Source organism: Carya illinoinensis, chromosome 1 (assembly GCF_018687715.1).
Source record: "Carya illinoinensis cultivar Pawnee chromosome 1, C.illinoinensisPawnee_v1, whole genome shotgun sequence".
Lineage (NCBI taxonomy): Eukaryota > Viridiplantae > Streptophyta > Magnoliopsida > Fagales > Juglandaceae > Carya > Carya illinoinensis.
This window is the reverse complement of record NC_056752.1, coordinates 34,496,692-34,513,275: the sequence shown is the minus strand read 5'-3', so window position 1 is coordinate 34,513,275 and position 16,584 is coordinate 34,496,692. Positions and strand designations below refer to the sequence as shown.

Here is a 16,584-nt window from a genome sequence, read left to right as displayed (position 1 = left end):
TGGACTGTAGTTACAACTTTTTTTGCTTACAAATTCTGCTCTCCTCTGTCAAAACCATAGTAAGGCTCATTATCCTGCAATGGAGATTCTCTTCTGTTCTGAAGCATATCAAAGAAGGCTCATTACCCTTCATGGGTCTACTATCAAATGGTGTGTGTAATCGCTGAGGACACGTGCATGCAATGTCTAATTATGTTGTTTTGTTTTATGTAGTGATATAATGATGTACGTCCAACAGCATTATTTTTTTCAGCTCCTAGTTGCTTTCATGTGGCTCAAGGCTACTCAGTATGCATTGCAATTATCATGTGTACTTACCTATAACAAAAAAATTATCATGTGGACTTAGGGACCATATCCCTTGTTTCTTGTTTTCATTATCTAGTTTCATTAGGAGATCAAGGCCCCTGGGTCTACAACATTTGTAATGGTCTAGCACGTGACTGCACAATTAATGTTTTAGTTTTCATCTCAAGGAAGGCTATTTCTTCTTGTGGTGGAATGATTGATGGCAAGACCCCTGAGTCTACAGCATTTAGGTAATAGTCTACCTAGTGACCTCAAGATTAGTGTTTTGCAACCTTGTTAACATGAACACAAAGAGAACACACGCGCATGCACACATATATCAAAGGAAACTAGGGTTTTCTTTTCTTAAGATGTGGCAGTCTCCTAATAGGATATGTTTTCTAATAGTTATCTTGTATTTAAATTCAACTTGTACATATTTAGATAGGATAAAATCAGATTAGTTTAGATAGAGATAAAGATTTAGTTTGTTGAGATTAGATAGAGATAAAGATGTAGTTTGTTGAGATTCAAATTTGAATTCTCAATCTTATCTTTGTAATTATTTCTATATAATGAGAAGGAAGCACCTCAAATGGATTATTCAGCCAAATCTGTCATGGTATCTAGAGCAGGTTCCTAATTGCCATATCTTCTACAATTTTTTTTTTTTTTTTTTTCCTGGGATTGTATTCTTGGTCTGGGTATTCTCGGCACTTCTGTGCCTTCATGCTTATCATAGACAGCCAGGGTTCTCTTAGTCTGTCGGCATTTTCTGTGCTGATTTATACTGTTTTCGGCAACTGGGTTGCCTTGTTCTGGCACTCGGCTGTTTAGTGACTTTTGTGCTCTCGGTCTAGACCACCAGGGAATTTTTTGACAATCTCTGTCTCAGTTTCTGGCTCTTGAGACTCTGTTTGGTGGTGATTTCCCAGTTCTGGCCATTTTTTTACTCTCGGAATTTGACAGGTTTGTTCTCATGGCATCTGAAAAATCTGATTCCTTGTGCATTCGTTTCAATGGTAAAAATTATTCTGCATGGGCATTTCATTTTCAACTTCTTGTCAAGGGTAAAGAACTTTGGGGTCATATTGATGGCACTATTCCAGCCCCAGAAAGTGCTACGGAGAAGTCTAAATGGGAAAGTAAGGATGCCAAGATCATGTCTTGGATCCTAGGCTCTATGGAGCCTCACATCATTCTCAATCTTCGACCCTACAAAACCTCCAAGGCTATGTGGGAGTATTTAAAGAGAATCTATACTCAAAATAATTCTGCTAGACGGTTTCAGGTAGAATTTGAGATGGCTAATTTTTCTCAAGGTGCCTTATCTATAGAGGAATTCTATTCTGGTTTTTCAAATCTGTGGGCTGAATACACTGATATTGTGTATTCCTCTGTCACTATTGCTGGTCTCCCTCATGTGCAAAGAGTGCATGAAACCAGTAGGAGGGATCAGTTTCTTATGAAACTACGTCCAGATTTTGAATTTGTTCGTTCTCAATTAATGAATAGAGATCCAGTTCCTTCTCTCGATGATTGTTTGGGTGATTTACTTCGGGAGGAGCAACGGTTATTTACTCGGAGTAAAATGGAACAGCAGCTGGCTCCTCCAGCTCAAGTGGCATTTACAGCACAAGGGAAATCAAAGGGCCGAGACTATAGCACTACACAATGCTATAGTTGCAAGGGTTTTGGTCACATTGCCACCCATTGTCCGAAGAAATTTTGCAATTATTGCAAAAAATCTGGACATATTATCAAGGATTGTCCAATCCGACCACCTCGAAAGCAAGAACGTGCCTATTCCACTTTGGTTGATTCATCAGGTGCATCCTCTTCTACAGCTCCTGCTGCTGCCACTCATGTTTCAGTGCCTGTCAACATACACACATAAACTCTCTGTTTTATTTCTGCACACCCATGTTTGCATGTGTTCCTCCCTCTCATTTGCCAAAGGGAGATCAATAAGAGGTCTTACTCAAATATAAAGTCTGAAAACTCCTCCATAACAGTCTGATAACTTGTTGCACCCGACCTCTTGCTAGGGAACTGGGTTAATATAGAAATCTTTGCCAATACATTGAAGCAAAGTTCCACCAGCTTACTAATTTAGCCAACTCATCACCGGGAAACTTTCTATCATAGGCAAAATTAGGGCCATATGGAATGTTAGATCTATTAGAGTAGCTCATTTGTAATGCCCCAATGGAATGCCTAACCCACACGGCCTATACTTCAAAAGGACTAGTCAATGATACAATTGGAGCTCCATTGGAACATTATAAAGAGCAAAAACTTCTTCTTCCCAAGCAATGTGGGATCCCATATACCACCTACCCTTACTTATCGTATGAGGTATCACATCCTTGCTAGGAGATTAGCACCTTCACAGAGTTCTTCAGATCGCTTATACTCTGCTAGATTATGCCTGGTGGTGCAGGTAAGATTGTTTGGCTCCTTCCAAGAAAGGCAATTAATTCCTTCCCTTGGAGAAGTATTTTTTTTTTTTTTTTTTATAGTTAATAAGAGAATTTTATTCCAAGTAAATAGGCATAGCCTAAGTACATAAGATGTATACAAGAGAATACACCTAAATACAAGCTAAACACGACTAAAACAGAACATTACAAAAGTTCCTATCCCTTACAAGATTCTTCACCCAAAAACTTAAAGTGCTAAAGAAAAACTCCCTAAGTTCCCCCAGCGTTCACAATCTTCAAAACATCTTCCATTCATCTCCAACCATAGGCACCAAAATAAACACAAGGGGATCATCCTCCACACTGCTGCACTGCCTCTACTCCTCACAAGACCTTGCCAGCAAGCCAAGAAATCATCCACATGGATAGGCATCACCCAAGCAATGCCTACCCTTGCAAAAATCTCATTCCACATCTTTGTCACCACTTCGCAATGAAGAAAGAGATGGTTAACAGATTCACCATTTTTCTTACACATAACGCCAATCAGCCAGCAGTAAACCTCTCTTCCTCAAATTATCCATGGTTAATATTTTCCCAAGAGACACCAGCCAACAAAAGAAAGCAACCTTGCTAGGCACCTTGGCCCTCCAAATACATTTCCAGGGATTGTCTTTAGCTCCTGACTAGTTAACGCCTTGTAACAAGATTTCACAGAAAATCTGGAGTTATTATCTTTCATCCACAGCAGAATATCCTCCCTATTCTGATCAATCTTCATATCATATAATCTTCCAAAGAAATCAGATACTTCACCCACTTCCCAGTCCTGCACATCTCATCTATTGAATTCCACAATCCAATGTAACATGTTATTAGAAAACTGATAAGAATCAGCCACTGCCGCCCATTTATCTCTAGCAATCCTAAAATGATAGGAAGTATGTACTTCAAAGCTGAATCCCGCCACCCATTATCATGCCAAAAATAAGTTTTTGTCCTATCTCCCACTTTGATTTTATGTTTTTGACAAAATCCCCCCATTCCCTTGGAGAAGTGTTTGGCATGCTAAGTAGCCCTCAATTCTGCTTTTCACTTAGACAACATCCTTAGGGAAAATCCTCAACATGGATGACCTAAGGAAACATCATGTCATTGTGATAGACTGTTGTTATAAGTGCAGTCAGAGCAGGAAATCAATAGACCATCTCTTGTTCGATTGATAGAGTGCTAGTGCCTCATGGAATGACTTGGCCAAGTTTGGTTGGCTTGCATTATGTTTGTAAGGATAGTAGGCCTCTTTGCCAATTGGAGAGGTTTATATGGAAACCCATAAATTGAACAGGATGGAAAGTGGTCCCTCTATGTCTATTATGGTATATCTGGAGGGGGAAAACTGAAAGATAATTTGAGGAGCACAAATGCATGATGGGTATACTCTGTTGGATAGCCTCTATAGATTTAAATGGTTAGAGTTTTATAATTTTCTTGTCTCTTTTCCTATTCCTGATTAGGTGTTCTTCTTGTACATTTCCTATATACTTGAGCTATGCTTTATGAATTTTATTTTATTTTTTAAATAAGGTCTTCTAGTCCATGAAAAAATGAATTAGGGTCGTATGACCATTGGATGAATTAGAAAAAATTTATTCTTATTGTAAAAATATTAATTAGAAATACGTTAGAATGTGTAAAATAGTATTTTTTTGCTTTAACTATATGGTGAAGATTTTTGACGGATGGAGAAGTTGGAAAAGTGGTAAAGTTACTTAAAAAAAGGTTGGAGAAGTGGAAAATTCAAGTGTTCTAAATGGCAAGGTCAGCCATTTGATTTTTTATTAACAAGAGAACAGACAGTTTGTTTTGAATGCAAGTGAGCTTATTTTTTATTTATTTATTAATAGCAATAGACAGTTTGTTTCAGACGCAAAGTACCTTGAAACATGCTGTGTTCAATCGGTGCAAATTGAGACACATTCTGCTCTCTAATGCGTAATAGGCTGATTAAGGGGAGACCAGAATTATTAACCTGTAACACTTTCTCGAAGCACTTTCATTAGGGCTTAGCTTTTACATGGGTCTTCTTGCATAAAAGATTTCTGCCTAAACAGACTTGATTATGATCTGGTTATCTTGCTTACCCATGGCTGCTGCATCATTTAAAAACTTGTGGGTGCTTGATACCATATACTACATCTAGTCTAAATAAACAACAATAGTTAAGGGTTAAAACAAATCTTAAGAAATGATGATGCATTCAAAGTCCATAAAAATGTTAGAATGATATCCCTACTTTTGGCATCCTTTCTATTTTTATTCTTTTGTATTTTACCAATTTCATTGTCTTTTTCATTCTTTTGATTTTGCAGGTGCATATTGCTGATGGGATCCAGTATGTCGGAGAGCTCGCTAATTCTTCAGACAGCAGTGAAGTGCCTGTTTTTGTTGGAAATGTGCATACTTCTGGCAGTTCAAAGTCTCCTTCGAAGGAAAATTGCCTAGCGTATCACATAGAAGGCAGAGAACCTACCAAGGTTGACATAATTATTGTTGATGTGGACTCTTCAGACTCGAGGTGAACCTAAATACTTCATGTAACTAAATTAACCATTGTTGGCCAGTTACAGCTTCTTAATATGCAGGATTTTGTCTTAATGAATGATATCTATTGATTATGTTTTGTATGAACAGCTCTGGGCTGACCTGCCCTGCTGCAGATTTTGTGGAAGAGTCCTTTCTTCAGACTGTGAAAGATAGACTTTCTGAGCGCAGTCTCTTTGTTATTAATTTGGTCTCAAGGTCCTCAGCCATCAAAGGCAAGATTGTTTCAAGGATGAAAACGGTGAGAAAAGAGGACTTACATCTCATATGACTCATTAGAGAGAATTCCTGGCAGAACTAGGATTCTAGCGCTTTGGGGTGGGTGGGGAATTGGAGCATGTTTATAGATATATATATATATATATATATATATATATAGAATTTGGGGGGCCAGGGTTGATATATAAATAATTTTTTGGCCCCAGTGGGATCTTTGCTATTATAGCCATCAGTTTAGTGTTGTCTGCCCAAGCTGCACAATGGTGTGCATAATTTCTCAAGTTATATGTGGTGCAAGAAAATGTGGTGAATCTGTTTTCTGTCATCTTAATGAATATTTTTGCTTGTGAAATTACAAAGCAAAAGATAATTTGTTACAACTTGTATTTTTTATTTTGTCCTATTTGATTATCCACGTTATCTAATACCTGCTGTTACTTGATTCTAATTTGCACTTTATTACGTCCATCTCTAGGTCTTTAGTCACCTCTTTTCCCTTCAGCTTGAGGAGGACGTCAATGAAGTCCTTTTCGCTCTTCCTTATGAGTTTTGCATCGAGGAAGATTCCTTCCCTGAAGCTTCTCTAAAGCTTGAGAAATTGTTGAAGTTCAAACACCCAGAGATGAACCAAAGCATTTTAGAGGCTGCAAAGAAGATCAGATGTCTCAAGTGAAATACAGCTAATCGATACTTTCTTGGGAACTCAGTACTTGTATCAAGTTGAATTGAGTTGTTGTATAAAGAATTGTTACAGAAAATTGCTGCTTCCAATTGTTGTGGTGATTGGTAAGCAGTGGAATGTTAACTAATTCCATTTACCTTCTGGGAAATGACGAGAAAAATTAGCCGAAAACGAGAAACCAAAGAGAAAAACAGCCAGTTTAATGTACCCCTTATCAGCAAAAACTAGTACTTCTGCTGAGATGGGGATGCTTGTTTAGAGATGGCATGCATATTGGGGGTGGGGATGATGTTCGTGTAGCAGTGTCAGCTTGGTGCGTTACATGGGTTTGGGTTTAACCTAAGTAGAAATAAGTATTATGTTTGCATCCGCCTCTGCTAAATAGTCATTTTTGTATTCTCATTATGTATTTTATTAATGTAATTAGTTAAAATAGTTATTTTATATTAATAAAAATAACGCAACCAATTACATAAATAGAGTGTAGAAGGAATACGTAAAAATAACTGTACGTATTTTTTTTCAATTTTTTAAAAAGTTTTTAAAATCTTTTAGGGCTCCCAAGTTTTGCTGTTGCCTGTAGGTCCACCCCCGCCGGTACAAAAACTATCGAAATATTAAAATCCAAAAGCAACCAAACTTCGCCATCGCCTAGACTCAAATACCACGGCTGTCTTAAATTTTTACGTGTCAGACCCAGATTCTGCTGCCAAAATGAAATGGTCCTAAGAAAGGAATTTAAAATATCGGGAATCCCTCTAAAGCAAGGTCTTTTAGACTAATTATTGAAGAGTAAACTCCAATTTTTGAAAAATTTCCAATATAGAACTGCTTTTCACCGGGAAAGGATTTGGATTTTAACAATTAACTAATCTTATACACGTACGTGCATGAGCAAAAAGTAACAAAATTAATTAAATAAAAAAAATGTTCTATTAATTAAATAAAAGTTTTCCAAAATTTTAGTTTTGAGTAATTCAGATTTGACAAATTTTGATGGGAGTGAAGATAGAGGCCAATAACTACTTAATAAAAATAAGAAAAATTATAGACATACAATTTTTTATATAATTATGTTTTAAATAATATGTCAAATAAAATGAAAAAATTTGAGAAAATAAAACATTTAATACAACTGCTAATTTGAAATAAATATTAATCAGTTTACTCTTTTGGGAATAAAAGACACTTCCTTTGTTGAAGGAAGACAGACTTCAAAGTCAAACCCTGCTCGGGTTGACTTCGTGGGGCAGTCATTTTATTTTTAAATTTTTTTCATTTTCTTGTGGAGTTTTGATATAAATAAGTTACTATTCACGTCATATATTTTATATTTATAATTTTTTATAAGATGTGAGAGTGTTTTTCTTAAAATATATAGATATTTTTTATATTTTTAATGTTTTATAAAGTGTGAAAGTGTTTATTTTATATAGATGTTATTATAAGGTATCGTGGCGTGGGCTGTGAATAGTGTCTGACGTTATTCACACTTTTGGCTGCAGCTTCGCTGGCATCTGTAGTTCCGTACGATAACTGTCTAGTTAAATGTTGAAGTGGGTCAACGACGGACCACTTTGATTACCCCCGTCTACTGCGAAGTTCTTCTCTTCTCGGGATTTGGCTGGGAAGTGCTTGTTCGAGGGCTAATGGCGGTGAGTTTGTTTGCATTTCTTGATCTTCTTTCTATTTATTTTATACACGGTTCCTTTTCTCCTTTTTCTAGATGGGTTTTGAGTCGCATTTGTACCATTCTACTAGTGGAAATTGTTTGGACTCAAACCTTTGATGTTTTTTTCAGTAAGAGAAAAATTGCATCGTAAAGTTTGGTTTAGGAATTCAGGTAAGTTTTGTTTTGGGTCTCTTTTTGCCAGTCTTTTATTGGAACAGAACAATAAAAGAGAATTGATTAATAGGTTGTTGGATGATAGGGGTGATATTTTTGTCATATTATATATATTTTTTTTTAATTCCTAAGCAACTAAGGGGTTGGAGTTTTCGTGAGAAGTTCGGTTGAGAATACAGCCTTTTAGATTGATTACATTTTATTTTTATGATTGACTGCATAATATCTGCTAATCATTATGGGTGTTATATCTTTACCATCCCTGGAATTATCCTGGAAATTGATGCTTGGGTTTGGATAATCTTGGGATCCAGGGTGCGTAAAGTTTCCATTGGCCATGCTGCATTTTAGTTTGAGTCTAACTTGGAAATCAGTGATAGATGTTTTGGGTGATGGTCTTGTGTAATATTATTCGTGTGAGAAGTGTACGACTTATTCATTCATTACGTGGTTTTATATGCTTATGTGACTCGCAATTTACTTGTTTGTAACTGTTCAGTGCCTAAATCTAAAAAAATATAAGGGCCTTCAACTTTATAAGCAATTATAATAGATTATAAGTTCTCTGTATCACTCGGCCTTCTGGTTTAGTTGATATATCATTGAGTCTAAAGAAATAGATCATACTGCAATGTTTTTTCCCCTTTTCCATGTATATATATATAAAATATATAAATATATATATTTTTTTCTGTTGTAGTCTCATTTTGTGTTATCATTGGTAGAATCTGTATCCGTCCTACTGTCTAAGACCAGGGGCACTTAGGGTGCCAAGTTGAATATGGAAGAGAGCCCCCAAACATGGGCAGACCATTGCTATTCTGGGACTGTGGCAAACAAGCCCGCTTCAAATCATTACAAGCACACCTAGGTTAGGTCTATCTTGTCTCTTGAGAACCTTCTAAGAAGTTCCACACTATTACACTCTGGTATATGGACATTGAAACGGTTGTTTGGGTTATGAAATAGGTGGAGCAAATTTTACCTTCTTTTTCTGTCCTGAGCCAGTGCAATATGCTTACCCACTAAAGAGCCTGGTGGGTTGTCTTCATGTCTCTATCTGCAACGTTTTTCTAAACCATCTCAAATTCTGTTGCAGATGGTAAAAACATTTGTCTAGGAAGATGGGGAATCTTTCAACTATATAGTCTTTCTGTATGAGGTGTGAGTCGTGTGACTAGGAGAATAATTTATTTATTTTTACCCATTGCCTCTTAGAAGCAACCTTTAGTCAGCCCCTGATTTCATTTTTGTGGGTGTTACATGATGATGCTTCCTGTGTTAAAAGACTCCTGATGTACAAGAGTCGCCAGCCTTAGTTGAACTTTTAATAGACTGAGCTCGTAAAACTGATGGACAGATGGGATGTACTTTTCAGATTGCAAAAGAAATATCTTCTTACTTAATAGAAAAAAAAAAAAAATCAGATTGCAAGAGAAATCTTCCACTTTTTTATTTTGGGTGTGGCTCTTCATATGTTTGGATAAAAATGTTTCCTCTGTAAGAAGGCATGAATCTCAGCTAGGCCAAGTAAGATAATGTTTATTGCATGGACACATTGTTCAGTAAGTTTGTCGCACTGGAGAACACCCATGAGTAATAGAAATTTTTATTAAAAAATGCAAAAGGCATAGCCCAACTACACAAGTAGTATACTTGAGGAACACCTAACTAGAAATTGAAAAGCAGCACGAAAAGGATTGTGTGAATTGGTAGATTTATTTATTATATAGTTATTTCATACTAACAATATCCTCCATGGCTCCACTTGAGATGGATGATTTATGATTAGTATCCCATGGTTTGTGCTATTAGTTCCTTAGCCTAGTCATGATAATGCAGGTGAAAATTTTGTTTTATTGACAAACGCTATGGCAAAATGTGGCTACCAATTGTACAGTTTTGGCTACTTATATTGAAAAGGTATATTATTGACAGCATGGGATACAAACTTGTCTACAAATAGAGTGAAGAGGATTGCATAAATTTTGGTTCTTCCCCATCTCAGTTATGCCATATAGTATCACCAAAACTTGAAATACTCAATATCACGCTCATGACATAGACTGGGAATAACAAGTGTAATCTGTATTTCTAAATTGAAAGGCTGTATCTCAAAGCGCATTTTCTCTAGACCAAAGGCGTATCAGAAATATTCACAAGCATTTTGTGTGAAATATGGAAAATTTTCCATTCTAGAAAGTGCCCATGCCATTTACATGGCTTAAAGGGAATGCACTTTTGTTGGTTTCTGATTAAGCTGCCCCTTGGCATTCAATTTATTAGCTTGGGCACTCACCTCTGGACCATCATTACCAGGCAAAGAATGGAGGCAAAGGCAGTGGAGTGTCTTCTTCCTCGTGGGAAAGGAAGGCTTCGTCTCAAGGTAGCAGTCATAGCTTAGCTCCATTGACTCCAGGAAGGTCTCAACCAAGATCAGTTGCTCGGGGCAATGAAAGTGTAATTTCTAATCTCGATTTCTCCTTTTCTGCATTCTCAAAATCGCAGGACCACAGCTTTCTATACTCCTCTCTCCTATAGATTACTTGAGGTGAAGTGATATCTTAAAGATTCTCTTTGGAAGTCAGAGGAAATGTAAAACGAAAACTCGGAATCTCAACTTGGCCACTCCAATACCTTTTTATTTATTTATTTATTTTATTTATAATTAATAAGAAATTTTATTACCAAGAGTAGGCACAACTCAAGTACACAGGAAGTATATGAAGGAAATACCTACTATGCTCTAGAAAGCAGGAAAACTAAAACAAATTCAATACATTATCATCATTCCATGCAAAGATCTTAGCCCACAAACACAATATAGAAAAGGAAAAATTCCAAAGATCTTCAAAAGAACGCTCTCTGTCTTCAAAACATCTCTCATTCATTTTCAGCTAGAGATACCACATTAAACACAAAGGAATCATTCTCCATCTGGCAGCTACACATTTCCTTTCCTCAAAACCACGCCAACATGCAAGAAGATCCACAACTTCCTTATGCATCACCCAATATAAACCTGTCCGACCAAAAACCTCATTCTACAAAGACTTTGCCACCTCACAATGTAGAAAGAGATGATTTACAGATTCACCACCGTTCTTGCACATGACACACCAATCAGCTATACACAAACCATGTTTTCTAAGGTTATTTGTGGTCAATACTTTCCCTAGAGCAACCACCCAACTAAAGAACGCCAACTTAGTAGGTACCTTCATCCTCCAAATGCTTTTCCGAGGGAATACACAGCCAGAATGAAAATTAAGCACCTTATAAAAAGAACTAACTGAAAACCTGGAATTTCCATCGTGGTCCCACAGTAGCCTGTCCTCTCTTCACTGCATCACTTTTGAATTATAAATTCTTCCCAAAAAATCTGAAACAACATTCACTTCCCTGTCATTTGCATCTCTAATAAAATCAAGGTTCCACAGAATATTATCCGTACATTGAAGATAATCTGCCACAGCAGCATTTTGGTCCCTTGCAATCCTATAAAGAGAGAGCCATTGGCCACTCCAACACCTACCAGCTTTAAAAATAAAAGTTCTACATATCATTTCTTGCATTGTTTAGCAATCAAATGATAACTTGTAAAAGAAAAAAAGTGCACAAGGCTGGACTTCTGGTACTTTCAAGGAAGCTCATCAAATTCTATCAAGTGGCTTTTGGTTTTTCCTTGTATTTCCTTTTTCCTTATTCTTCCTACTTGTATGAATTTTTGTTTTCTTGTAAGGAGGTGGGGGCATGAACAAATACAATTATTCTAGAAACTTACTTTTGTCAAATTATTACCCTTCAGATCGTATACCTTTTTTGTCTTTGTTTGAAGAAGTATAATTTTAGTTCTGATTTGGCAGCCTGATCACAGTGCTGCTGTTCCAAAATTTGGTGAGTGGGATGACAGCAACCCTGTGCCAACTGTAGGTTACACTGCGATTTTTGACATGATGCAACAGGAGAAGCAAGTTGAGGCTGGAAAGGTACCAGTTGGGGCAAGTGAAAACTCTCATTCAAATGGCTACAAGCAACCTGATAATAAAAATTCCAAGGTATGTGATGCTCTTCCAATAATATATATGGCACCTTTATTATTGTTGCAATCGACAGCAGCTGTCATTACAGAGACTGACATAACGGTCAACAGAAATGGTTCTGTGGTTTCGGTTAAAAATTGAGGCATGCATGATTTAAATTCTCAATTGCAACAATTATGAGGATTTCAATTCTGTGTTTGTATCTTATCTTGTTTGTTATGTTGGCAAAAGTTTCTGAGCTCTCTCTCTCTGTTTTCACAGAGCCGTTGCTGCTTTCCATGGGCGAGCAAATGATATCTATTATATGTGGAGAGGAGTAGAAAGCGTTTGTGGTGTAAACTTGTATTGCTTGGGTGGTCTTTTAGTATAGAGTAGCGTTTTATTAAGTGCATTCTTTCAGTTGTTTCTGAAAGTTACCTGAAAAAAGAAGAGAAATTCAAGTGAAAGAGAAGTGTTATTCACCATCCTTTTAATCATTATTTTTTCATCACCCCCTGATGTTACATTAAATGATTGAAAAACTATTTGTTATCTTTTACTTAAATGCCAATCATTTGATGCCACATTAGGGGATGACAGAAGAATAATGGTTAAAAGGATGATGAATTCATTTTTTTTAAGCGATAATTTCACATTGCCCAGGAAAAAGAAAAGGTATGGGCGGGGAAACATCACTCTTCATATTTCTGGCTTCCACCTTAAATCCTATGTTGTATTATGTTCACTTTATCATATATTAGGCCTACTTGGTGCTTAAATTGCCGCCATGTTGATGTCTAATTGTTCTTCAAATGAATATGTGATCTCTAGTTCAATAGTTACTTATTCTGCTGTGATTTATCATTCTGTATCTGAAAAGAAGAAAGAAACCTGGAAAGAGAGTCATGAATGTGAAGTGCGTTGTAACAAAGACAAACTATGATTTTCGTGACATTTGTCTCTTGGGCTTTGATTGCTGGTAATTTCAGGCATGCTTATTTACTGCATACCTGCAGAAATGAAATAGAGCGATTGAATTTTAATGCACACTTAAACTTGAGGGACGGTCCTATGACCTGTTACTGAAACGATTTTTCCTGTTGTATAGATGTCTTTGAAGCGTTGAGGCCTTCACTGATTCATTAGGTTCCTTATCTACTAATTATTAGGTCAATCACTCTATGAATTCTCTAAGAATGTGTGCAAACAATGACACTGTCGACTTTTGTTTTGAAAAGAAAAAGAGGCTCAATAGCTAGAGCCATGGACCAGGAATTAAAGTCTAGACAATGTTTTTGTGCAAGACAATGCTTTTCTTTGGACCATGACTAAAACGATAAAAGAAAAGGCCATAAGCTATTGTTTTTCAAAATCTTGGAGATGCTGCTAGTTTTCCCCAAATTTTTGATCCCCTCCTTGGACTCATCACTGGTTAGACCTAAGTTAACTGTTAACTTTTCAACCTAACATGTCAACGCAACATGTTGACAAATTCCTATTTTTTTTTAAAAGATGATGTCGGCACTAGAATAGAAAGTCATCAGATTTGATCATTAACAAGACGAGAAGGGTAGACCCAACCACAATTAATTCAACAAAAATTTTATATGCAGTCACTTTTACGTACTCATTTGCACAATCTACTAATATAATTGGTTGTATTATCTTTTTAAATATAAAATAATTATTTTGGTTAATCACGTTAGTGGAGTGCGTAAGAAGTATGTAAAAGTATCTGTCTGTAGTAGAATTCTTAATTCAAATGTTAATCTCAAGTTTTCAGTGTCTGTTCATAGTTCTGACATGGAATGGGAGATAATTATATTGTCTCTTCTACAACTCGTTCCATCAATAAGAACAAGGTTGTAATTATTTTATACCTTGGTCCTCTGAATTATACACACAAATACACACTCACAGACACTCAAAATATGATTAGTAATTTATATTTTTACATACTTTCCACTCCAGAGAGGCAGATATATACACGTTGAAGAATCCATGCAGAGCAAGATCCATTTGGTTGTGATTAATGGTTTGTTGCTTTAGGCTTCTTATTTTATGTACAATGAGTATTAGACTTAATCTCAAGTTATATGCAAAGCCCCAAATCTAGAGGATAAAGCTGAACAGATTCCAGCACAACAATCATATCAAAATCATTAGACTTCCCAAGATTTTGGCAGTTTCTCTAATGAGATAGATACTAGTTCGTTGCGCTGTATCAATGGTTCTGAGGTTGCAAAATGTTGCTCCTGCTTCTTACTTCAAAGCTTAGAGGCACCAAGAGTATTTGATGATGACGCACATCTTGCCTCAACAGCCAAAGTCTTGACAACACCATGGCATGGGTCACCACTAAATATAGAGTTTGAAATTCCAACAAAACAGCTCTTTCTTCCCAGGCAAGCCTGTAATAGAGAAAATGTTATATTGACGGTTTAGAAAACAAACATAACAGCACTAATAACTGGAAGGATCAAAAGCCGCGGGAACATTTTAAGTAGGCCCGTGCAACCCATGCCATCGAGGTTAAAATGCACACCAATTTATCAAAGCACTGAAATAGAAAATGCTTCATATGAGGGGGGGCACCTCTTGGCTGACACTAGAGTTATAGCATTTTTAAGTAGGCCAATGTTAGAAAGCCTCATCACAATAAGAGCTGATAAATTACCAATTATCCTAAAGAATTTAACTACTGAACTATTATTACTCTTGCATTTCCTCTAATATGTCGGTCCAGACTCTTCCATAATGAGTATGACTTAATTTGTTGAATTATTAATTGTAGATGAGTTAGAGTGAAGTCATGATTCAAATTCAATACCGTCGCTCTGATACCACTTACTCAAAAAGCCTAAGCAGCTGAAAAATGATGAATTTAATAACTTTACAGTTACTCCAACTAGGAGAAAACATTTACCATCACTTAAATTTCTCATTCTGCAGTACCATGGGCTGTGATTAATATGGCAATCATGACGATTTTCAAATAATCTTGGTTAAGATCTGTCTAACAACTTTTGTGTGTGTGTGTGTTTGTTTGTTTATGGCTAAATGATTTTTATAGATATATTGAATAAATCTCTTTAAGAGAGCCTGGACTTCACACTTCACCACTAAATTACAGTAATCACATTTGCTTCAAAACTCCTATGCTAACATGAAACTAGGAGGGACTGCTGAGACTAAACTTGTGAGCTACCCCTATAGGCCAGCAAAGAGAAGGGAAGGGCCGAATGGCGCACAAATTCCAAGTTGTAGCATAAAGAGTCAAAGCCAATCATTAAGGAGATACCATGCAATTCAAACATGATGACTATGGAACTACTTGAGCAAAAACAAAAACGATACCTCAGAGACTACAGACAATGAACTGGGAGCATGGCAGTTGCCTTTAGAAAACTTTTGGCAGCTACCTTGAGGAGTTCCATAGCCAGCAAATTCTATGGAGGCAATTACATGCTCATCATCACACCGCAAGTGAAGTTCTGGTGTTGTGTTGTTAATGGATATACTTCCATCAGAAAAATCTGGCTGGGACCACTTCCAGAGAGGTGGATAGTGGGACTCTGACACTTGACCGCAGATGATTCGGACAGAATGTAACTCAATTGAAATATCAAATGGATTCCCACCAGTTTCTTCAAAGATGACAAGTAAATTATCTGATGCCTTTAGCCATGACCGTGGTACATGGTACCTTGAGATTGACAAAATAAGCGATAAGCAAATGTTAATTAAGCTGTAATTTTGAATTCAGATTATACCATTTTGGATGCAGTGTATAGTAATTTAAGCAAGAACAAATCTCACACAGATTGACTTTCCCATAATCAACCTCTAATAAGGAGCTAATGTCTTTTGCAATTGGGAAAATATATTTTAGATAGTTCTTTGTAATTTTTTAAATATATATTTTGAGATAGAATTGCACCGGGTTTGAGTGGGCTTCCCACAGTTTGTTGTGCACTTGTCCGAGTTGTATGGCCCACGATAATCACATGTTCTCTGGCATCCATCTTTTGGAGCAACCAGAGTCCAGTATCTTCCTATGTGGTGACCGTTGACCCATGCTTGCCCCTTTCCCATGCTTCCCAAATCAAGAGCAACTGGATCCGTGCCATCAGGGGTATTGAAGTGAGTCTGGTTGAATTAAGGAAAAGGTTTTTGTGAATATCTCCCTAACTAATGAGCACGAGAGGATATACTCAGATAGTGCAATAAGAGAAGGTCTTGGTATCACAAGAAAATTCAAGATTACATACTTGGAGAGACTAAACAATATACATCTCTAGATACAAGATAATGAGATTGCAGAACTGAGTTTGCAATTAATTATTCAAACATAAGATAAACTGGCTGTTTCAGATTTCCAGATCGCTTCTCCACCAAAGCTGTAAATAACATAGATACGAGGGAGGGAAGATAAAAGAAATTAGATCTCGACCCTTAAAGAAAACACCATCAGGATTAAGATATTTGTAGTCAATATAGTGG

The 16,584-nt window shown here is 36.6% G+C and overlaps 3 protein-coding genes across 5 annotated transcripts in view; 2 read left to right on the top strand and 1 right to left on the bottom strand.

Moving 5' to 3' along the window:
• Nucleotides 1–6,582, top strand: part of LOC122315936 (eEF1A lysine and N-terminal methyltransferase) — a 30,245-nt gene extending 23,663 nt beyond the window's left edge. For both annotated transcript variants that reach the window (XM_043132299.1, XM_043132309.1), the window contains exons 14-16: nucleotides 5,081–5,286; nucleotides 5,403–5,553; nucleotides 6,007–6,582. In XM_043132299.1, the coding sequence (XP_042988233.1) occupies nucleotides 5,081–5,286; nucleotides 5,403–5,553; nucleotides 6,007–6,204 (555 nt within the window). In that variant the 3' untranslated portion in view covers nucleotides 6,205–6,582. The remainder of the gene's footprint in view (nucleotides 1–5,080; nucleotides 5,287–5,402; nucleotides 5,554–6,006) is intronic.
• A 1,113-nt stretch (nucleotides 6,583–7,695) lies between these two features.
• On the top strand, nucleotides 7,696–12,923 carry LOC122315927 (RPM1-interacting protein 4-like). 2 transcript variants are annotated; one of them, XM_043132276.1, is made up of 4 exons: nucleotides 7,696–7,868; nucleotides 10,346–10,519; nucleotides 11,926–12,117; nucleotides 12,364–12,923. In XM_043132276.1, the coding sequence occupies exons 1-4, from the start codon at nucleotides 7,863–7,865 to the stop codon at nucleotides 12,394–12,396; spliced, it is 405 nt and encodes a 134-aa protein (XP_042988210.1). In that variant the 5' UTR covers nucleotides 7,696–7,862; the 3' UTR covers nucleotides 12,397–12,923. The 2 variants fall into 2 exon arrangements, with proteins under 2 accessions (XP_042988210.1, XP_042988220.1); XM_043132286.1 differs by having other exon boundaries at nucleotides 7,702–7,868; nucleotides 10,379–10,519.
• Nucleotides 12,924–13,880: 957 nt separating this feature from the next.
• The window catches only part of LOC122315923 (beta-galactosidase 9), a 28,072-nt gene continuing 25,368 nt past the window's right edge, over nucleotides 13,881–16,584 (bottom strand). The window contains exons 17-19 of the mRNA XM_043132265.1: nucleotides 16,022–16,230; nucleotides 15,439–15,787; nucleotides 13,881–14,492 (exon numbers count right to left, since the gene is read on the bottom strand). Of these exons, the coding sequence (XP_042988199.1) occupies nucleotides 14,349–14,492; nucleotides 15,439–15,787; nucleotides 16,022–16,230 (702 nt within the window). The 3' untranslated portion in view covers nucleotides 13,881–14,348. The remainder of the gene's footprint in view (nucleotides 14,493–15,438; nucleotides 15,788–16,021; nucleotides 16,231–16,584) is intronic.

Excerpts from the sequence above, each read along its gene's own strand:
- LOC122315927 (XM_043132276.1), top strand. Across the intron at positions 10,520-11,925 it reads TTGCTCGGGGCAATGAAAGT|CCTGATCACAGTGCTGCTGT; the intron begins GTAATTTCTAAT and ends CTGATTTGGCAG. Across the intron at positions 12,118-12,363 it reads CTGATAATAAAAATTCCAAG|AGCCGTTGCTGCTTTCCATG; the intron begins GTATGTGATGCT and ends CTGTTTTCACAG.